The 23,076-nt window shown below is 44.6% G+C and overlaps 1 protein-coding gene across 1 annotated transcript; it reads left to right on the top strand.

Moving 5' to 3' along the window:
- Positions 1–60: 60 nt before the first annotated feature.
- On the top strand, positions 61–21,641 carry CUNH6orf118 (chromosome unknown C6orf118 homolog). The gene is made up of 10 exons (XM_031353695.1): positions 61–155; positions 4,272–4,984; positions 5,697–5,819; positions 7,526–7,585; positions 9,203–9,327; positions 13,509–13,567; positions 14,139–14,320; positions 18,613–18,666; positions 19,113–19,171; positions 21,311–21,641. Exons 1-10 carry the CDS (start codon positions 131–133, stop codon positions 21,462–21,464), a joined length of 1,554 nt encoding a protein of 517 aa, XP_031209555.1. The 5' UTR covers positions 61–130; the 3' UTR covers positions 21,465–21,641.
- Positions 21,642–23,076: the final 1,435 nt, after the last annotated feature.

Below are 23,076 nucleotides of genomic sequence, written 5' to 3'. Positions count from 1 at the left end.
ATTCTGTTATTCTGCCACCCTGTGGCCGGGCCCCAGAGTTACACTGTGGGGGAGGGGCTAGGAATATTTACTGTTTCCGTGGCAACTGCAGCTTCCGTTGTTGGCAGCCCGCGACCAAAGAGGCGATGCGATGGCTGAGGATCTGGCGCCTGATTGTAAGTGGTCTGCCTCTATTTTTGTGTTTGTCTGGCCCAGTTGATGTTTGTCTGGGAAAGCTGGTTTCTCAGAAGTGGTTCTGAAATTAAAAACCTTTCTGGTGGCAGAAAATCAGCTCCTGGATCAGGAGGGTTTGTTTGGACCCAGAGATTCTTAGACCCTTCAGAAGCTTAAGGAAGCCGGCTACTTCTGTCCGCAACCGGAAACAGAGAGCAAAGAATGCATGCGCACCAGTGCTCCACTCAGCTCCACTCAGCTCCAGGGCCCCTGCCAGGAAACAGAGTAGGTCTTCCCACCTCAGCCCACTTAAGAAAACCCCTCAGGGCATAGCCACAGGACAACTTCATCTAGACAATTTCTTTTGAAAGTTCCTTCCTGGATTCTATTTTGTGCCAGGCTGATAATCAAAAGTAACTATCACCTTGGCGTGTGTGTTAGTATGTGTGTAAAGGTGTATGGAGAGTGTGTGTGTGTGTGTGTGTGTGTGTGTTGGTAAGTACCTTAGAGGGAAAGGGATGGAGGGGCTCACTATACTAGTTCAGTGCCTTTTGTTTTAAAGTTTTGCAAAACTTCCTGCATCACATCACTCACTTGGTACCTGACTTATAAGTCAGAGAGGCAGGCAGACAGTCAGGTGTCTGTTTCGAATTCACAGTTGATTGTCCATACGTAATAAAGGGGGCGGTGATAACTCATGTGAAATTAATCTAACAACCTAACAGCCAGCTCTAAGTGACGCCACCAGTATCCAGAGGCAGAGTTCGCTCAGGGAGTGTTGCTAGAGCAACAGGTTACAAGTCTACTGTCCAGTGCACAGCCAACCCCTGTGTCCACATCCAGTGATGGGAGGTCACTGACATTGAGGGGATGCTGGCTCCACTGCAGATGTCCTGTGAGGGTGGCGAGGCTAACTGTGTGACAGCCTCAGTTGTGCTTAGCTAGGTCAGCCAGCCTGCTGGACACTCAACACCCACAAGGGTCAGAGCCAGGCCATTGGCAGGGCATCTGCTGGGAGACATGGTCTCTTATCATTAGAGTATGCCTGGGAATCATGTCCGCTGAGGAACATTGGAGACCAGCATCTACTGAGCTTCCTGAAGCCTGGATTTTTATGACCCTTCTGAGGCTGGTCTAGTTTTTGCTTGTATGGTGTGCATGTGTGTGTTGGTCAGTACCTTGGAGAGAGGTATCCCTCCTATAAAATCCTAAAACCCAGACACCAAGGTGATAGCTATTTTTGATTATCAACCTGACACAAAATAACATCCAGGAAGGAACTCTCAAAAGAAAGTCTAGATGAGGTTTGCCCTGGGGACATGCCCTGAGGGGTTTTCTTAAATGGGCTGTGGGTGGGAAGACCCAATCTGTTCCCTGGGTGGGGCCCAGGATGAACAGAAAGAGAGCTGAGTGTGGCACTGGTGCGCATGCGGTCTTTGGCCCCTGCTCCTGATTCTGTGTGGGTTACCTGATCCCAGGGCATTTGCTGTTTATACCCAGGTACTGACTTCTGCTATCAGTGCTGGCTTGATGTTAGGACAGTGAAAAGAAGGGCCTCCACTTTGTGTCTTTATTTTGTTCTACACGTTCGCTACAATCTCCCACTCACAGTCCTCCCTTGGTGACCTCGGAGCACAGATCTTCCACCACGTTCCAAGCACTTTCTCTTCTTGCTCCCCAGGGCTTGCCTGAATGCTGCTCATAGAATCAGAAACAGAATCAGAGGCTGGTTGGGTTGAGAAATAAGGTCCCAAATGATCTTCATGTTAAAGGCTGTTGTTTATATCCCCCCATCCAACCCCAAAAGATACATATCTAAAAAAAAAAAATACCATATTAAATGATAAAAATTTCAGGTATTTAATTTAATTGACATTTTTATCCATCAACCCTGATGCTATTTTATCCATTAACAACCTTTTAAAGCTTGTTTTTCCTCAAAGCCGATTTGTTTTCAGATCAATTATGAGGGAGTAGCACTTGCCAAGGATTAGGGTAGGCTTCCTTGTCTTTGGGAGCTGGGCAGACACACGGTGGGAGGCGCAGACTGCTAGTGTCTGACTATGCACAGTTGGAACAGAGCACGTGGTAAGGAGTGTAAGATCCTGGCTGAGAGAATGGCATCTGACTTTGCCAACTCTCATGCAAGTTATATAAAACCCTGGTAAGCCAGTGTTTCTGAACCTGTGAGTTAACACCCTTTGGTGGTTGAATCACCCTTTCACAGAGGTAGCATATCAGACATTCTGCATACCAGATATTTACATCTCCGTTCACAACAGTCCCAAAGTTACAGTTATGAAGTAGCCACTAAATAATTTTGTGGTTGGGGTCAACATGAGGAACTGTATTTAAGGGACACAACGTTAGGGAAGTTGAGAACTGCTGTGCTAATTAGAAAAGTCTCATTAGACTGGTTGCTTTGAGTCTTTTCTGGACATAAACTAACAGAAAGATGGCTCTGACGCAGCATGTACCTTCCCACAGTTGGTGAAACACATTTTTTCCTCCTCTTTCTGTTCATGTTTTGGATGAGATACAGGACTATCAGTTTTGATAAAAGTCACATTAATATTTTATCAATTGATAAGGGCATTTATCAATTGTACTGAGCTGATCGATGGGGGAAGTCTTAAAAACCCTATTCCCAGGAGTATTTGTCTCACCATCCAGCCATACATAGTCACTCATGTAGGACAGTGTGTGTCTCATTTTAACCTAAGCTATGCTGGGGTGGCTGGCAGCTGGTTTTGACCACATCCCTAAGGGGACAAAATCCTGAGATGGCCAGAGCTTATTTAGAGCCTGGTGTGACCCCAGGCAACACTCCCAGGGACAAAAACAAGATGGGAGGGGCATTGGTGATGTCCGTGTCCCATTGCCCAAGACCACGTAGCATCATAGGAACCTGATGACTAGAAGCAAAAGATGAAAAGCCATTACTCACTCAGAGATGTAGGGCTCCACGTCAGAGAAAATGAATGGTTTCCAGGGGGTAGAGCTACCTGGCCAGCCATGGGGGTGTCGGAGGAGGCTCTGCCATGCTACAGTAGGAAGTGGATTCTGACAAGGAGAACAAATCTGAGAGAGATTTCCTGAGGCTTCCAATACTGGGTTCTGGTTCTGTGATGCCAGAGCAGAGTACTTGGAGCTTGGAGCTCTCTGGTCCTGGCTGGTACACTCTGTGGCTACTGTGAAACAGCAGGAAGTTCTGTTGGCCTTCCGTTCCTCCCAAGGTGTGTCCTGACCCTCCAGATGATGTTTTTACACCAGGACTGGGAGCATATGTGGAACTGCATCTAGCATAGGTTCTGAAAGTCCCCATTCATCCTGCCTTTTTGGGCTCAAGTGTCCATACAAGAGTAGTCCACCAGCTGGTGATGAGCTGGACTTAGCAAGCAGCTGTGCCCCATTAAGGCTAGACCTGGAAGGGTCTCATAAGCATCCCAGCATCCCTCTAGATGGTGGTGTAGCTACTTACAGATGGGCTCATCCTGAGGACATTCAGCTGTGACAAATGGTGGTTATAGGAACATCCTTCTAACTTAGACTTATGCTGCTCCTCAAGACTTAGGCGAGCCCGGCCTACCACCTGGAGCCGGAGTCTTAGTGGCTGTGGGGACAAGAGAAGCCCCAACCTTGCAGAAGGGGTGACATTTGTTTATCTCTCCCAGGACCCTCTCAGAAGTTATGCCTCTGGTGTTGTAGATATCTGTGGACACTGTACTTGTGGCAGAAAATGATGCCTCAGGGTGCATAGAAACAACCCTGGACAGATATCCCCGTAAGGGCTGAACTGACCTGGACCATCTCTGCCTGAGAGTTCCTTCACAGGCGATTGAACGTTGGGTCCCGTTGACAATTAAGATTATCCAGCACATTGGTCTTGAAGGGCTGTGGGTTTTATGACCATTAGCACCTAGGGCACCCCCCTGTGCTCTTTATACTCAGCTACACCTGAGGTGGCCACAGGTGTCTTGGATTTATAAGGATGATGCTGGGTGCCATTTCCTGACCCTCTTTGAAGACCCCTCTCTTCTATGACAGACATGCAACAGGGCTGCCTTTGCATGGATGCAGGAGAGGCCTCACCATTGTGTTTTTTCTCTCCTGAGCAGTTTACCTTAACTGGAAGCACTGTGAGACACAGGGTGTTAAGACTCTCTGCAACCTGAGGAAACTCCTGACCCAACTCCAGAAGGACCACAGGGAGGACATCTATGTGTACACTTTAGGACACTTGAACCCCAAGAACCTCTACAAGCCACCCGAGACCATTTTGCAGCACTGGCGCAATGCAAACAAGTCATGGGAGAAACCCACCAGCTCCACACCCACCAGCTCCTCTGTCTCCAGAAACAAACAAGTATCAGAGATGAAGGATGCTTGGGTTCACTTTACAGTGAACACAGCCCTGCATCCCAATGACACACACAACACTCCACTGTTCAGGTACCTGAACCCACACATGCAGTCCTCCCGTGCTCTCAAAGAAGATGACACCTCCACGTTTCCACAGGAGGAGGAGGAAAAGGAACTAAGGGAAAGACGTGCATTTTCTCGGGAAACACACATGAAGGAAGAACTCAGGCTGCCAGAGATGAAAGTGCTCAGATACTCAGAGATGGTATCCAGTCGCCAGTGCTCCAGGTCTGCCCCAGGCAGGGATGTGTACCGTTACATCAGCTCCTACCTAGCTGGTATAACAAAAGCCGACAGATACAAGAAGTTCTTGAGTTTCCAAAGAGAAGTGCTGGCAAAGGAAGATATTCTGAAGTATGATTTCACAGGGAGCAAGGTAGCTGTGACCCATGAGAACAGACTGAAGAAGGTAAGGGGAGGGGACTCAGCAATGCTGTCAACATGAGACTGAAGCTCAAAGACCCTTGTGGGCTCCGACTCATCCTGAGGTATCTCCGTGAGGTGCCCAGGTAGAATGCAGCAAAGCTGCTGGTGCCTCTAACACACAATATGGTCAATAAGGTGATGTTTGACGGGTAAACCGGTGGTGAATTCATGACCAGCAGCTATAGAAATACTGTGTTTGGACTCCAGGAAAATGTCTCCCTTACCTCTTATAGAAGATGAGAGAGAAGAGTCTGGGCAAGTGATGGCACAGAGGCTATTGGGTTAGAAATGATGGTGGAAGCTGGGATGTGTGAAGTGACTGTAGGCTGGGAAGGAATCTAACTTAGGCAGTATTCAGTAGAGGAGAGGAAAGAGCCATATATGTGTCAGAGAGCCAGAGCCCAGGTTTTGAGCCTAAGTATACTGTGGGAAAGTGAAGGGTCCTGAGGGTGTGTGTCAGGGCAGTGTCGGGGGTGGGTGATGAGGGGCAGAGAATGAGCCTATGAATGCAGAAAGCAGGGGTGGGTAAGGAAAATGTCACACACAGTGACATGGCTCACAGATTTGCCAGCCTCTCTGCAGGGCCCAGTGCCTATGTAGCCTTTTCTGACTGATTTCTCAGGAGCAAAGACTGTTCTGAGAGAAGCACGAGGACCCTACCCGTTTCAGGAACTGACTCTCCATCTTCTCTCTAGGAGCTCCAGAGAATATGCACCTGTAACCCTCAGCAGTTCAACAGGTTGCAGGTCTTTGGGGAAATCTTTGAGGATATTTGCAACAGCTCTTTGATCTTCGGGGATCTCCTGAAAGAGATTAAGGTAATTGCACACATTTCCACGGGATGGTTGAGAACTATCCAGGACAAGCGTGACACTGTGCACACGCATCTGCTCATGCACACACAGCAGCTTGCACACAGAAGGATCTCATGCCTAACAGAAATCACAGTCCCCATTACAAGTTCTGGACAACTTGGCATATAAGCTAGTCTTCAGAGCTAGGCACTTATATGTTTATATGGATCTTTTTAGGTTTTTTTAAGTCTGTTATGATTTTGTGATAGAAGTAGCTGTGTGGAATCCCAGTTTGAGTGTTAAGTTGTTCAAGGCCTGTACTAGTTAATTGTCTGTTGCTGTGGTAAAACACTCAAACTAAAGGCAAAATATGGATGAAGGTGTTTATTTTAGCTTATGGTTTCAGAAGGATAAAGTCCATCGAGTTGGGAGCCATAGCAACAGGCAGGGAAGACCTGGCAGCAGAAGCAGGAAGCTGGTTGATCAAAGTTTTAATCCATGCACAGGAAGAAGAGCAATAATAGGAAGTAGGGCCAGGCTATATGTACTCAAAGCCCTCCTTCAGTTGGCATCACCAACGAAAGGCTCCATAACCTTCACCAAAGTACCACGTGTTCAAATACACGAGCCTGTGGGGTACAATTCTCATCTAAACTACCACAAGGCCTGTGCTTTGATTTTCCTAATGGCAAAAGATAGGTAATGAGGGCTGTACTGGCTGGTTTTGTGTATCAACTTGACACAGGCTGGAGTTATCACAGAGAAGGGAGCTTCAGTTGGGGAAGTGCCTCCATGAGATCCAGCTGTGGGGCATTTTCTCAATTAGTGATCAAGGGGGTAGGGCCCCTTGTGGGTGGTGCCATCCCTGGGCTGGAAGTCTTGGGTTCTATAAGAGAGCAGGCTGAGCAAGCCAGGAGAAGCAAGCCAGAAAAGAACATCTCTCCATGGCCTCTGCATCAGCTCCTGCTTCCTGACCTGCTTGAGTTCCAGTCCTGACTTCCTTTGTGATAAACAGCCATGTGGAAGTAAGCTGAATAAACCCTTTCCTCCCCAACTTGCTTCTTGGTCATGATGTTTGTGCAGGAATAGAAACCCTGACTAAGACAAGGGCCATGTGCTGCCTAGCTCCCAGGACCCTGGCCTCCTCACCTTTCGTAGGTCTCAGAACTATACATAGCAGGGCATATGTTGGATGCATGTCAAGGTTTTTCACAACAAGAACTTGAACTGATCCAGTAGTTAGTTGGTAGTCATTAGGATTCAATGACAATTCGATTTTATAAGTTCATGTGCATGTGTGCTTGAGCATGTTGCAGAAACAGTTTATACACAGGGTTGTATTAAGGATGTCTGAAGTTAATGAGATATCCTTAATGCTTATGTGATTTGTTTGTGTAAAAAAAATAAAATGTCATCCTTGGGCCTGGGGAGGTGGCTTACTGCATAAAGTGCTCAGTGAGTAAACACAAGACTCTGACTCTTAACCTCTAGCCCCCACATAGAAGCTAGGTGTTTCTTGAACAAGGCAGAGACACAGGAGGAGCCCAGCTTGCTGGCCTGTAACTCTAGCTGGCATATGAGCAGACATGGGGTGGGGAGTGTCAACCTCTGGCCCCTGTATGCACACATGGCTGCTCGTGTGTGTAAGTATCTACATTCATGTAGTCTACTTCCATACACGAGCCTGGGGACACCGTTGTGTTTTTATGTGTCTGTGTGTGTTTGCACAGGATGAATATGAACTCTACATGGCAGCTCTCCTGGACTCACAGCCCACAGCACAGTATCAGGTAATAACCATCAGGAAGGACCCCAAGAGATTTGTATCTCAGGAGACTCTCGACCCAGGAAGTCCCATTTGTTTCTCTGTCATGCAAAAGTGGCTGTTGTTTCTTTTTTTTTTTAAGGGATGATTCTTATATCAAGCTAAAGTTCTGCAGGTGAGGATCTAGCCTATACATTAAAACAGCAATGGGTCACTCCCTAACCACTGCCACCACACATGACTAGGAACATAAATGATGTTACAGTGATTACCAGAAAATAGCATCCTGTTGTCACTCAGACTGGGTAAGTGGTGACAGCAGGTGCCCCAGAGCCACAGAACAGATCACTGGCTCCTCATGTAACTGCTGACAGCTTTCCCATCAGTCTTGGTGGGAAAGTGGGTCAGTGGGTCAGTAGGTCAATAGGTCAGTAGGTCAGTAGGTCAGCATGCAGTGTTCTAGTAGGGAATGGCCCATGGCCATGACACAGAGCTCCAAAACCTCCAAGAAGGTCATACCTTGAGATTAGTAACTCTATCTTCTGAGTGGAAAATATAATTTCTTACTTTATATGACAAAAAAGAAACTAAACCCTAAAACAACAGCAAACAACAAAACAAATACAAACCAATGACAACCCCCAAACAAAATCAGTACTAAATTGCATTTTAATAATAATTTAAAAAAGCACACGTGGGCATTGCATTCTATGTTCTGAGACTTTTCATGCTATATGATAATAAGCTTGGAGAGGTAGCTCAGAGATTAAAAGCACTGGCTGCTCTTGTAGAGGACTCAGGTTCAGTTCCCAGCATCCTCATAGGTGGCTCACAACTATCTGTAATGCCAGTTCAAAGGGAACTGATTCCCTCTTCTGGCATTCACAGACACTATGCATGCATGTGGTGCACTGACATATACACAGGCAAAATACCCATACACGTTAACATTAAATAGATAGATAGATGATAGATAAGTAAATAGTAGATAGATGGATGGATGGATGGATGGATGGATGGATGGATGGACTGATATGTGATAGAAAAATAAATGGGTACATGGATAGATGATAAATAGTAGAAGCAGCCCCTGTCTCTGAGGACCGAGCTGTGCCTTACTCTGTGTGGAACAGAAAGGACAATTCATCCCCACATCTCAATCAAGCATAAAAATGAGGGAGCTTGCAGGCATCCAGAGGTCTTCTTATTCCTGAAGCCCCAAGGATCACCTAATGAGGCAGAGGCCACTAGCCTGAGCTGATATTATCCAGTATGAGCCCCACATGTCTTTATGTCCACATAAAGATTGGCGATTAAGATCATCTCTCACACATTTGAAATAATTAATAATGATATACACAGGCCTTTATTCAATGTATTTCCTCAACCCAACTCTACAAAGAAACTGTGAAACCCCTGCCATTCTTAAGAATTCTCAGGAAAATGAAAGTCTTAAGCTATTGTGAAAGTGATTTTACTTAGAACTTTGCCAATATTTTTCCCTTCCTTCCAGCTGTCCCAGTGCATGAATTTAGTTGGAATTCACACTTTACCTTAGGACCCCTGGGCCATAGGCAAATAATATCCAGGCCAGAGCATCCTACCTGTCCATCTTACCCTTTGTGTGCTTTGTTCTTGGTAGCGGCTCTTGGCTGAAGTCAAGGGGTTGGAGAAGAGCCCTGTGCACAGCGGTGACATTGACCAAGCCAAGGAGCATCTGAGGACGCTACAGCAGGCTGCCTTGGCAGCCTTGGAGCACAACAACAAGTAAGGCACCAGCTGTGTGATTCTGGTAAAGTTTCTGTTGATACTCAACACAACCTTAAAATGAACAGTATCCATGTTTTTCTTGCATTGGCTTGTGTGGTGTGCTACCTGCACCATTGTTGTCTCATTAACCTGGACTCTTCCGTAAGCAACTGCATATGACTATGGTGGACCAAGTACACTGCCCTGATGGCAAGCTCTTGGAGGTCTCTGAAGGACTTTCTGATGGGACAGAGAGTAGCAGGGCCAGAGAGAACCTCTGACTCTACTAACTTAGAACATCCTGTAACCACTCTGAGCAGTTATACAGAATGAAGTCACTGTTGTTATTTGTAAGGGCTAACATATAAAAGACAAGAGCAATTCTAAACCAACCCAACACAAACTGTTCTAAGAAGCAAAAACTTGACTATGTTATCAGTGCATAACCACAGGGAAAGAGCGCTGCCACTCACTTTAGTTTGCTCTAAAACTCTCTCAAAGCATGGCCACCATGAACTCCTGCTCTCCCCAAGGACCTGAAGGATTGGCTATGAATGATCACATTGCACCTTATAGGTGACACTTCTTCAGGCTTAGGCCAAGTGCCCCCCTTGTAGCCATGTGCTCCTCAACATTTGCACTGCTATTGTCTGACCCGTGTCCACTTCATTCTCTTAGAGGCCCTGACTGGAGGATTAAGGTCCAAGGGTGTGGTCAAGCCAGACAGGAAAGTCATAAAATGGATATTCACTATTTATGAATCCCAGAGAAAGCAACACAATCCCATGGGACAATGGGGGGGGGTGCAGAACATTACAGACTATATATACTTGGCCTGGAGGAAGACAGAGAGGAGGGGAATGAGCAAGGTCTGCTCCAGCACGTCATGCAGCGTGTGTCTGCCTTGAGCTCTAGGGTGCTCAGGGAATCCCAATGCGAGAGAGAGAGAGTTACTGCAGGGTCCTCTGTAGGTCCACCCCGCATGTGTGGCCCATGTGATGAATCAAGAATGCTGTTTCTAGCTGCTCCCCCGTGAGATCGTTCCAGAAGGCTGTAGGGTGAGGAGGAGACAGTGAGAGCAGAGAGCTGATGATTCAACTTTGAGGCTGGTGTATAAGTCAGACTCACAGTCAGAAGTTTAGGATTTCACTGCCAGAGTATCCAAAGTTAAAAACAGACAGTAGAAACATCACCCATCTCCACTGTCCATCTTCTGCTTCAGAGAGCAGCCAAGACAGGGGTGGAGCCAGAAGGCTAAGAACCAAATAAAGCCACCTCGGGAGAAGGAGGAAGACTCCAAGCACAGGAGCACAGTGCATCTGATGAATGGAGCATAGAGTCTTGGCTATGATGGCAGCAATGATTATGATGGTGGTGGTGGTGGTGATGAGGAAGAAGAGGAGATGGAGGAGGAAGAGGAGGAGGAGGGGGAGGAAGAGGAGAATGATAGTGATCATGATGGTGGTAGTGGTGATGAGGAGGAGGAAGAGGAAGATAATGAGGAGTGTAGTGATGATGGTAATGATGGAGATGATGATGTACTTGATGAGGATGGTAATGATGATGGTAGTCATGAGGATGATGGTGATGATAGCGGTAGTGATGAGGAGGAGGAAGAGGAGTATAGCAATGATAGTAATGATGGCAATGATAATGATGATGTTCATGATGAGGATGGTAATGATGACCATAGTCACGATGATGATGATGGTGATGGTAATGAAAGTAATGGTGGTAGTGGTGGTGGGATGATGATGGGGATGATGGTGATAGTGATGTGATGATTATCTGGTCATGTTGATAGTAATTTCAAGGAAAAAGGTATCAATTAGATATTCACAGAAGAGCATTTCAGGACATGAAAACAACCACAAGGCAGAAACATAAAAGTTAAGCACAGAAGTCAAATGATGACAACAACAACAAATAAAACATGACACAGCTAACTAAAGAGGTAGCTGACAGAATAAAAAATAGACCATAGATGGAAATTTCACCATGACATGCTCAGGGATTGTTTTGGGTAAGAATATAAGGCATATATAGGGGCCAAGAGCAGCAAAACAACCAAGGGACTGGAACTGAGAGGAGAGTGAAAGTTGGTCGACATGACAGATAGGCAAATAAAATCCAACTCACGTAGAGCTAAAGGTTGGAAAGAAGAAATACAGAACAACAGAACAAAGAATATATAATGTGTAAGAGCGGGCCGTGAAAGAGATCTCAGAAGACTACACCCTCTGAATTTACATACCGCAGCCTCTGTTCCATCCATTGAGACCTCAGTCTAGAACATGAGGAAGTATTAAACCATTACCTGCTGTGTAGACATGTGGCTTTAAGCCATCTTTGGAGTCATCTTCAGACAGAGCAGAACAATCCCCAGGATACAAGCAACACCTGCCAGAATCCTTCTGAAATACAGGAGGCATAGGATGTTCAGTTCCGCTGGCTTTGACACTGAGCTAAAGTGCAGAGAGCCTTCTGGGGCTCATTTGCTCTTCTTCTTTCTATATTTCTTGTAATTTACTTTTAGTCAAACGTGGCAGCATCTGTAAATTCTCTCTTTGGGATGCCTGCAAAGGCATGGGACTGCAGCATACACCCCCACGTCAGTTCCAGGGTCCTTTGATTTGTGGTTGGTCCCAGACTGAAAACTGTAAAGAATTATTTTTTGCTTCATTATATGTATGCGATAGGTGTCCATTTACATGTGAGTGTGGATGAAAGTTAATGTGCTTGCCTATATGGAGGCAAGAAATAAATATTGTGTGTCTTCTATCACTTTCTACCATTTTGAGACAGTTTTTCACTGAACCTGGAGCTTATGAGTTGGCCAGACTGGTTAAGCAGTGGGCCCCTGGGATCCTCTTGTTCCTCCTCCAAGTGTGAGGATTAGACGTGTGTGTTTCTCACAGGGATGCTGACAGGGGATCAGACTCAGGTCCTCCCAGCTGTACAGCAAGCACTTCAGCCACCAAGCCATCTCTTCTACATTTTTCTCTCCTCCCTCCATCTCTCTTTTCATCTCCCCTCTTTCTTTCTATGTGTATGTGTGTGGGTATGTACATGCCACAGTATATGTATGGAGGTCAGAGGAGAGTTTATAGGTGTCAGTTCTCTCCCTTCACCATGTGGGGCCCAGGGATTGAACTTGGGTAGTTAAGTATTTTTATCCACTGAGCCATCTTGTTAGCCTTCCATCTTTAGTGGTATATATGCAATGGTGTATATATACATACCTATATATACATACATATATACACACACTCATATATACATCTTAGTGAGAAAATGTCTTTCCTTGGTAACTGGACTGGATTGTGCTCCTTATAGCCATCCTCAGAGTGTATTTTGTGTTGGAAAGTTTGACGATCAGTGTGTTTGTCTCAATAAGTTAACAGACTGTGGTTCTTGGGCTGGAGAGTATCTGTGTAGGGAGAACATGCTTTATGAAAGCTGAAAGACAATTCAGATCCCCAGCACCCATGTAAATGCAGATTGGGTGTGGTGGTTTCCTTGTACAGAGATGTGTGAAGTGGAAACAGGATTCCTCCGATGAGGCTGGCAAGTAAGACTAGCTGAATAGCGAGCTCTGGACTCAAGTGAGAGACTGCCTCGAAGTATAAGGTGGGGAGTGATTAAGGAAGATACTTGACATCAACCTCTGCCCCCAGGGGTACTATGTTATATATATATATATATCCACAATGGAATATATAAGTATACACACATACATATACATACAAACATACACACTCATATACATATATACATACATACACACATGCACATACACATACACATTCATAACACACATATTCACATATATATACACATATACATACACAAACATACACACATAAACACATAGACAGACACAAATACACACACACATATATATATACACACATTCACATGCACACATACACAAACATACACACATAAACACATAGACACACATATACCACACACACATATATATATACACACATTCACATACACACATATACACATAAACACACATACACCACACACACACACACATATATATATATACACATTCACATACACACATACATAAACATACACACATAAACACATATACACATAAACACATACAACTCATACTATAAAATGGACAGAGTCAACAAGGCCTAACCTAACCCAATAGGTTCTATTTTCCTATTGATTTTTAGGCTCAGGAATGACCTGGAGGCCGAGAGCTTATTGCTGCAGTCTGCAAAGGAAAAATTGGGTAAGTACTTTCCAGTGCCGCCTGCCGCCCTTCTTGTATCTTCTCTGGGTGTTTGGATATACCTCCCCATGCCATGCACCTCTCTAATTCCTGTTCACACTTCAGGCTCAAGTTTCTCAATCTTTGGCAGATTCTCCTTAAACCTGAGCCAAACCACGTGTTGTTCAAATGGGTCTCTCCAGGATGAGCCCTCCCCCTCCCTGCCCCATCATTTTCATGAAGTTTCTTGCAAGTATGCACTGTTAGAAAGCAAACCTGGAAAAGATTCTGGTCATCATTCCCAACTGGCCCTCTCCACCTAGCCCCAGTTTCTGCAATACTAGACATCACAGATACTTATGGAGTTATATGAATATATCAGGAGAGGAATGCCCTATTTCTTTGGAACAGATACTTTTTATTAATCTGTTTGAGTTACCCTAAGCTATGTGTTATATAGCTGAATATATGATGTATATTATACATACATAGTTACACTCTAGTGGTATGTAACATATTTGACACTACACATGCCACACTTAATAAGAGCTGAAACACTAAACATAGTAACTGCTTTCCAAACTATTTCCAGAATTAGCTAGTAAGAAGATACAAGACGAGCAGCAGCTCACTCTGATTGAAAGGGTGGAGAAGAGGAGGTGTGAAATCTTTGAGAAATGGGATGAGATGAAAGCGCTTGAGAAGCACATCAAAGAAACCCTGGTGCACACGAGAGTGTCAGATATCGCTGAGAACAGCATTAAAAGCATAGAGGTATGCAAATCACCCCACCTCAATACTTACGCCTGTCTTGCTTAATATCTCATGAAGCTTAGTCCAAAATATGCTCTCCCTCCAAACGGTGAAGTGGCTACGTAGAGCAAAGGAGGTCTGGCTGGGACCAGAACAGAGGTGGCAGGGGTCTGTGTCCCTGTCAGAGCTTTGGGACAGGGAGACCCAGAGCCCTGTGGAATGGGACCTAATAGTACCTCCTGTTGCAAGTCCCATGGATTTTAGTGGTGCAGTGTTTTTTTGTTTTTAACTCAGAACAAGAATTACTAAGTGCATAGAAGGACAGTGTTGGTCTAAACCACAGATGGGTCTATAGGTTCTTATAGCCCCCCTGTAGTGCTGTTTCACTGTTTCAACTCTCTTGGTTATACTTATTTATTTTTTGGAGGTATGTGTGTGTGTGTGTGTGTGTATGTGTGTGAGCCCACCATGTGTACTGGTGCTTACAAAGAGAGGCCTGAAGAGGGTATTGTATTCCCTGGAGCTGCAATAGGTGTTTGTGAGCTGCCTGCCATGGGTGCTGGGAACTCTGGGCCTCTAGAAGAACAGGAAGTGCGCTTAACTGCTGAGCCATCTCTCCAGCTTCCACACTTTTTCCTAGATCATGCTTAATAACCAGTTGCTGCTACTGCAGCTACATATGTTTCTTCTAAATGCAAGCACACCTTGGTGATGCTGTGGGCTGTTTTCTAGACACCACGGTAAGGCAAACACCACAGTTAAGTGGGTTCCAAGAATTATGCCTTTTCTCAGTGTATGTAAAATTATGGTTATACTGTTTGGCAGAAAATTACATGCTTGATGGCATGCTGTTTTAAACACAAATGAAGAGCTATTGCTCCAACATGCTGAGAGTCTTCAGGACTGCTGGAGGTGCTCAACACAGGCTTGCCACAGACCTCCGATTTCTAAGAATAAGAGGCAAGATCTGTGAAGCCTGATAAAGCAAAGAAAATAAAATGACATATATTTGAACTCTCTGGCCATTTTGGGACAGGACCTATATACCCCATGTGACTTCAAAGTCACCATATAGCTAAGGTAAATTGTGAACTCTGGATCTTAGCATCCCAAGTACTGGATTAACAGTATGTCCCCATGCCTGGTTTCCACATTTATATTTCACTTTGCCTCTAGTAGCGGGTTATCCAAGGAGCCCTCTGTAATTCAGTATCTACAGGGTTTGACTCAAGGCTCTTTCCTATTATTGTGCCTCTTGTTCAATGGTTTAAATATCCATTTTATTTTTTCCTTTTATTGAAAATACACCCGATTATGGTTTCCTCTTCCTCTGCTCCTTACCACATCCTCTCCTGTCCAGATGCACCTCCATTCTGTCTCTTACTTTAATACAAACACACTGTTATGGGATAATAATGAAATAAAATATAATAAGACAGAAAACAAAATCTAACATATCACAACTAGAGAAAACAATCAGAGAGAAAGAAAAGGTCTGAGAGAAGGCACAAGAAAAAGAGACCCACTCACCTGCACACCCAGGAATCATAAAAACATTCAATTGGAAGCCATAATGTATACACGAAGGACCTGTAGGCTAAAAAGAAAGAAAGAAGGAAAATTCTCTCTCTCTCTCTCTCTCTCTCTCTCTCTCTCTCTCTCTCTCTCTCTCTCTCTCTCTCCTCTCTCTTGAGATAAAATAAAAATTAAGATAAAAGAAAGAAAGAGCCCTGACATGACATTATGAGACCAGAGACCTCCAAAGATACAGTTGAATTTGTTTTCTGTCTACCATCTGTTGGTGGACAGGCAGCCTACCCTTTAGTTTATTTTCCCAGTGAGACTCCCTTGAAAGAAATTTAATTTTCCTTTGCAAATGGTTACCAATTGGAACTAGCTTCTGTGTTAGCAATTGGGGGCATGTGTTCACTCACACATCTTTCATCTCTAGCATCTCAAGTGGTGCAGACCTGTGCAGGCCCTGTGCTTGCCTCCATCCCTGCTAGTCATGTTGACTTAGAGGGCCTTGTCCTCTAGGGGTCCTCCCTCCCTTCTGGCTCCTACATTTTTTCCCACCTCTTCTTCCTCATGGTTCCCTAAGTCCTGTGGGGAGGGACTGAATCGTGATCCCCCCATTTAGGGCTGAGGGTTCCTAGGTCTCTCATTCTCCACAGATTCCCTTTCTGTGGGTCTCTAAATTTGTCCCCATTGGCTGCAGGAAGAAGCTTCTCTGACGCTGGATGAACAAAGCATTTGTCTGAATATCAGTGTCCTATGTCTTACAGCAGCTTGTCAGTTTCATGAGGTCTCATGTATTAATTGTTAACCTCAGCATCTGTACTGTTGGTGTTCTGTTCAGAAAGTCTTTCCCTGTACCAATAAGTTCAAAGCTACTCCATACTTTCTCCTTTACTAGGTTCAGTGCATCTAGTTTTATGTTGAGGTATTTGTTCCATTTGGAGTTGTTCTGTGCAGGGTGATAAATATAGATCTATTTGCATTCTTCCACTTGGGGCCATCAGGTTTGACCAGCACTGTTTGTTGAAGAAACTTTCTTTTTCCAGTGTGTATTTCTGCGTTCTTATAAAAAAAAAAATCAGGTGTCCATAGGTGTGTGGATTCATGTCTGGATCTTCTATTCGATACCCTTAATAAACATGTTTGCTTTTATGCCAATATCATGCTGTTTTTGTTACTATAGCTTTGTTGTATAACTTGAGATCAGGAACAGTTAGACCTCCAGCAGGTTTTGTTGTTGTTGTTGGTTGTTATGGTTTAGGGTGTGGATTTTGTCAAAGGCCTTTTCTGCATTTAATGAGATGATTATGTGGTGTTTTTCTTTCAGTTTGTTCATACAGTGAATTATTTTTTTTGATTTTCACATATTGAACCATCCCTAGATCTCTAGGATGAAGGCTACTTGATCATGGATGATCTTTTTATGTGTTCTTATATTGTTTGAAAGTATTTTATTGAGAATTTTTGCATTTATGTTCATAAAGGAGATTGGTCTGTAATTTTTTTTTTTTTTTTTTTTTTTTGCTGGCTCTTTATGTGGTTGGAGTACTGGTGTAATTGTGACCTTATAAAATGAACTGAGCAATGTGTCTTCATTTCCAGATTTCCCTCAGTTTGGGTTTTCTTTCTTGATTCTATTTCTACTTTCAGATCTTTAAACTTTTTATTCATTTCCTTCCATTGTTGTCTGTTTTTTATAAAGGCTATTTTACAGTGTTTTTCTTGTGCTTCAACTGCATTACAATACTGAGAGCCTGCTATGGTAGGGTTGTTGGGCTCTGGTGGACACATATTGTGCAGAGTGTTTCTATTGTTTGTGTTTCTATGCTGGCCTCTAGATATCTGGATTTGGGAAGACTGTAATTCTGGATGCTGATGCGTGGTCTTGTCTTTGTTAGATAGGTGTTATGTTTTGTAAATTCTATTTCCCTCGCTGGCCCTTAGGAGAGTGGTGGCTGCTTGTTGCCTGGTACAGAATGCTTCTGGGATCCTCTATGTGTGGCCATGGGTAAAAAGTGCTTTCAGGGTATTGGGAGCTGACACTTAGGAATGGGTATAGACTAGCAGGGGTGGCACTGAGGGGGTCCACAGGAGGGAGAAAGGCAGGATCTTCTTAGTCCCCTGGGAATGGGGCAAGAAAATGAGGGGAGGCCACAACAGGTAGTCTGCTACAGAGCTGGGGGATGAGACTGAGCATTAGATGTGGAGGAGAGGAAGAAGAGCGAGGATCTGCAGCTTGCCTACCTGCTTAGCTGGCCTACTGGCTTCTCTGACTTGGCGGGCTGGCAGGTTGGGGGCTGAGAAACAGGATTGTAGGGAGGAGGGTTGGAGAAGATCTGTGTGGTGTGCTGGAGATGGGGGCAGAGAGGAGGAGAAGGCTGCAGCAGGTGATCTAATGGAGAAGAGAATAAGGCCTCCAGCTCCCAGGGAGTACCTGCTGGAGTAAGGAGCTGGGATAAAGCAATGGGTGGGCGGGGAAAGGAAATTTGGAAGGGAACATCTGTGTGATCAACTGAGATGGAGCTGGGCCAAAGGGAAGTTGCCGCCAGTGGTCTGTTATGGAGCTGGGGACTGTACTGGGGGAGTGGATTTGGAGGAGCAGAGGGAGAGTTGAAGATCTGCAGTTAACCTACCTGTTTCCCTGACCAGAGTAAATATGTATTTTTCAAATGATGTGGTATTGAGCGCTCTTGAATTTATAACCACACCAGTCTCATAATGCCTTTTTAATTTTATAGAGAAAAATTCTCAACCATTTCTCTCTAAGTTTCATTCTTAAAACCATTTGCTTTCAGAACGAAGCTGTAAAGTTGGAAACAGCCAACAGAATCTTAAGGAAGAAAATAAAAGTAAGGAATCTTTTAAATATGCAATCCTGTGTTTATCTATACTAGTGTTTCCCAAAGCGTCTGCCTGCCTGTGTCATCAGTCACACAAAAACGCATGCTTTCTCCTTGGGAAACAGTTTTCTGCAATGCTAGGAATATCTGTCTATGCAGGCCTCAGCCCAGAGCCGGTCTCTCATAAGCAAGTGCATTAATGAGAAAGAACTGTATTGTGGTGAGGGATTGCATCACTCATAACCACGTCTCTAACTCACACACACGTACCTTGCCATGCAGAATAATGGCATATGCAGCCAGCAATAAGGACATGGACAATTACCACATACCTGGGCTGTATGCCTCCAAGCTGTGCACAGTGTGGTCAGGGTGCTATGCCTGTTAGAGTCATCAGTTGTGCACCTTGTTGTTCCAGTACAGGACCAACATCATGGATTTTCTACTTTCTGCAGGTTATTGAAAACCATTTGAAGCAGCTCTTAAAGAGTAAGATCAACGAGGAGGAAAGGCAGTAAGCATGAATACTGTGTTTTAAAATACGTGTGTCTGGTGTATGTGCATGTCTGCGCTTTTCCATACCTGGGGGCACATGTGTGCAGGTGTGAATGTGCACGCAGAGGGCACAGGTTAACAAGGAAGCCTTCCTGTTTATTCTCTACTTGAATAGTTGGGGCAGTCTCTCATTCGAACCCAGAGAAGACTTGATTTGATTAGCCTCACAGGCAGCTTGCCCCCGAAGACCCTGCCCCTACCTTCTGAGGGCTGGGATTATAGGCAGTTGCCATTTCTGTGGGTTCTGGGGATAGGAACTCTAGGCCTACATTTCCATGATATGTGCTCTACCCACTGACAGACCTTCCTGGCCCTACACCAGATGGTGTGCTAGAAAGATAATGGAGTGATATCATCCACTTGAACGCAGATGAGGCTTGACAGCTCTTTTTTTGTTGTTGTTTTGTTTTATTTATTTATTTATTTATTTATTTATTTATTTATTTGAGACTGGGTTTCTCTGTAGTGTAGCCCTGGCTGTCCTGGAACTCACTCTGTAGACCAGGCTGGCCTGGAACTCAGGAATCCACCTGCCTCTGCCTCCCAAGTGCTGGGATTAAAGACGTGCACCACCACTGCCCGGCCAGTATGTGCCTTCATGAGCACTGATTTTAACAGTGCATGCTTTGCCTTGATGGGTGACCACTTAAAGATCTAGACCCCCTGAGCTATACATTTCTTCTACCAGTATATGAATAGTTCCCTTAGAAGAAGCTAAGGATTGGGGTGAATTCTCAAGGGCGGGGATCAGGGATGTCCGGACAGCACATAGCTTTGCGTGGCAGTCTACACTAAACTTGCATGGCTTTTAATGATAACAAGACCTTTTAAAATCCTATGTACATCTAAACCTTGAATTTAAAAAGTAAACGGAGGCAGGTGAGAGGCTCTGCAGGTAAAGGTCCTCATCCCTAAAGCTAATTTACCTGAATTGGATCCTTGCCTCACACCTGACTCCTGCAAGCTGGCTCCTACCTCCACATGTGCCCATATGTGTGTGTCTGAGCATGTGCACACCTACACACAAAACAAAATGCAATACAAAATTAAAAGTGAACTGGTTGATTTGTAGAATTTGTTACATGCTGCTGCTTTTGTGTGGTTACTTCTCTGAAAGTTGGCACTGAGTTCAAATCTCATGAGTTTGTGCAGATGGATCAATAGAAAAACATGCTGGCTGAAATCTGGGAAGGCATATTTTCATCAACATGGAGACGATCCTTGGCCATCAGCGGCCTGGGCCCAACAGCACTCTCCCGTCTCCCTAACTTTCTATGCCTGTGGGTTTCCTCATGATTTTCCAGCATGGCTGGTTTTAGGTATCAGGTCCATGGTTCAAGGCAAAACATAAATAGCAACAGCTTCTTCTCTGAGGGATATATACATGTACACATATGCATACACATACATACACATGTATCTATACCTACAAATATATATGTAAAATATATATGTTAAAATATATGTATGTGTGTGGGTTTCTCCATCTGGAGATACATATATATGTATATGTTTATGTATGTATCTGTGTATATACATACATATATATGTATGTGTCTCCCACTGCAGAAAGGTGGCATTTTCCAGGGACTTCTTCACATATCTCACTGACTAGCACTGGGTCGCAACACAACCCACAGTTGCAGGGAATGGCAGAAAACAGAATTCACTTTCTCTCTCACTTGGTAGAGGATCATGCAGGAATGAGTGCCTGGACCACTCTCCGCTGGACCACTCTGCAGCTCCCTAGGTCATGCTGGACCACAGCCAGAACAATAATACAGTTGCACAGACCACACTGGGAAGCTGCTTTTCCACTCTGGCAAATGGATGGGCTAGAAGGCATGCCATCTGCACAGTATCATTAGCCTAGAAGGTGCTTTAGGAGGTGCCACCCCCCCCCCCCAAAAAAAATCCTAGAGAAGTCCATGGCATTCAGGGCTAAAGCTCTGATAGCAAAACTGCTAAAGACAGGAGTTGTTGATCACAACCTCAACTGTTTGGTTGAATCTGTCCTGCATGGTTACTTGGACTTGTTCTTTTCTCCCCAATGTTTATGTTTCTTCTAATCCATTGCACTTGTTTCTTGTATTTTAAGGGTTCTGTGGGATCTCATTAGGGAATATTCAGATGTTGGGGATATAGAAGAAGACTCTGAAATGCTTAGAAAATTGACATATGAAGTCTCTGCTTCCCAGCCCAACACCTGGATAGTCGGTGGAGATGCTTCTTCTCATCATCTTTCTCACTGATAACAGCAATGTGGGATGTGCACCATCCTCAGTATGTTGATAGATGTATCCTCCACATGATTCGTTTGACTTCATATGTGCATACTGGTCCTCAGTTCATCCTTTATTCAGTAACTTTCAACTGGACAAAACAGGTTTGAATATTTAATAAGAATGAAGATTTTTATCCTGCTGGGATGTACATAAGTTCTGTTTAAGTACTGACATGTTTCCATATATGCATTTAATAAAATAAACACCACACCCACGCTGGTTGCATGCTTACTGCGGTGGCTGCGTTGTTACTGGACAGAAATAACTGAAGGGTGGAAAGCTTTGTTTCAGCTCATGAGTTCAGGGGGTTTTCAGTCCCTCATGTTGGAGTAGCACCATTCGCCACAGCCCGTGTGTGTGACGGAGATTGTTCACGTCAGCACTGACCAGGAAGCAGAGAGCATGATGGGAATGAGGAGCCAGGTATAACCAGTAGAATTCGCTTGTAGAGGTCTACTTGTACCAGCTCCTAGCCATAGCCAGGCAGGTTCCAAAGCCCCACCACCCCACCCCAAACAGTACCACCTCCTGGGGACAAGTGCCTGAAACACAGGCTTGGGGGGAACGTTTCCAACTCAAGACTAGCAGGAGTGCCTGAATTAATACCTATGAACAATATTTACACCTAATTAATATTTATACCTAATTAATACCCAAATAATGTTTGCTCCTCGTTACAATGTTTGCATGGTGGCTTGCACGCCATGGCAATTTCAAAGCTTAAGGATTTCTCCTCAACTCTTTGGGTGTGTGCTAGTGTAAGCATGGAGTGTGGAAATAGCATTAAATCCTATGACCATCCATAGGAAGGATCTGAGGATCAAATGTGAATGGTGGAAAATGAACATGAAAGATCTCATCCTAATTTGGAGTACTGCAGAGAGGAGAGGAAGAGGCAGGGCAAAGAGGGGGAGGGAAGACAGAGACAGAAAAGCCTGTGGGAGCATTTTCTTCATTACTGATGAATATGGGAAGGATTGAGCTGTTGGAGAAAACAGGTCAAGTGAGCCATGAAGAAACCAACAATTCCCTCCTCCCTTTTGTCTCTGCTTCAGTTCTTGCCTTGGCTTCTTTTAATGATGGACTATATTCTGCAAGCTAAAATAAACCCTCTTTTCTTCTAAGTCATGTCTGGTCAATATTTTATTGCAGCAACAAAAATAAACTGGAAGAGGGAGGAGAGAGGAGGGTCAGGGAGGGGAGGGAAGCAGGCGTGGGAGGGAGGGAAGGAGAGCTGATCAGGACAGTTAACCCAAGGCTTTACCATATCAGGAAAGAACAGTATTTGAGTGTTTGTTGGGTTTTCTATGCTTCTCTTACCTTCTGTCGGTTATCCAGAAGAATTCTATTAGACTGTAGATCTCCCACAGCTGAGGGAGAGGCTGCTGTATGCAGTGTCTAGTCAACTTGCTGAAACTCCTTGTGTGTGGCAGCCCTAGAACGGGACCTGTGTTTGACTGATGGGATCCCTACATTCCATTACTGCACCATGTTAGTTGTTACCATTATCCTTTGCCAGCTTCATACAACCTAGAGTGGTCTAGAAAAAGAGTGAGCCTTGACTGGGAAAATGCCCCCA

The sequence above is a fragment of the Mastomys coucha genome, unplaced genomic scaffold (genome assembly GCF_008632895.1).
Source record: "Mastomys coucha isolate ucsf_1 unplaced genomic scaffold, UCSF_Mcou_1 pScaffold5, whole genome shotgun sequence".
NCBI lineage: Eukaryota > Metazoa > Chordata > Mammalia > Rodentia > Muridae > Mastomys > Mastomys coucha.
Note: the sequence above shows the minus strand (reverse complement) of the source record. Positions and strands in the feature narration are given on the sequence as shown.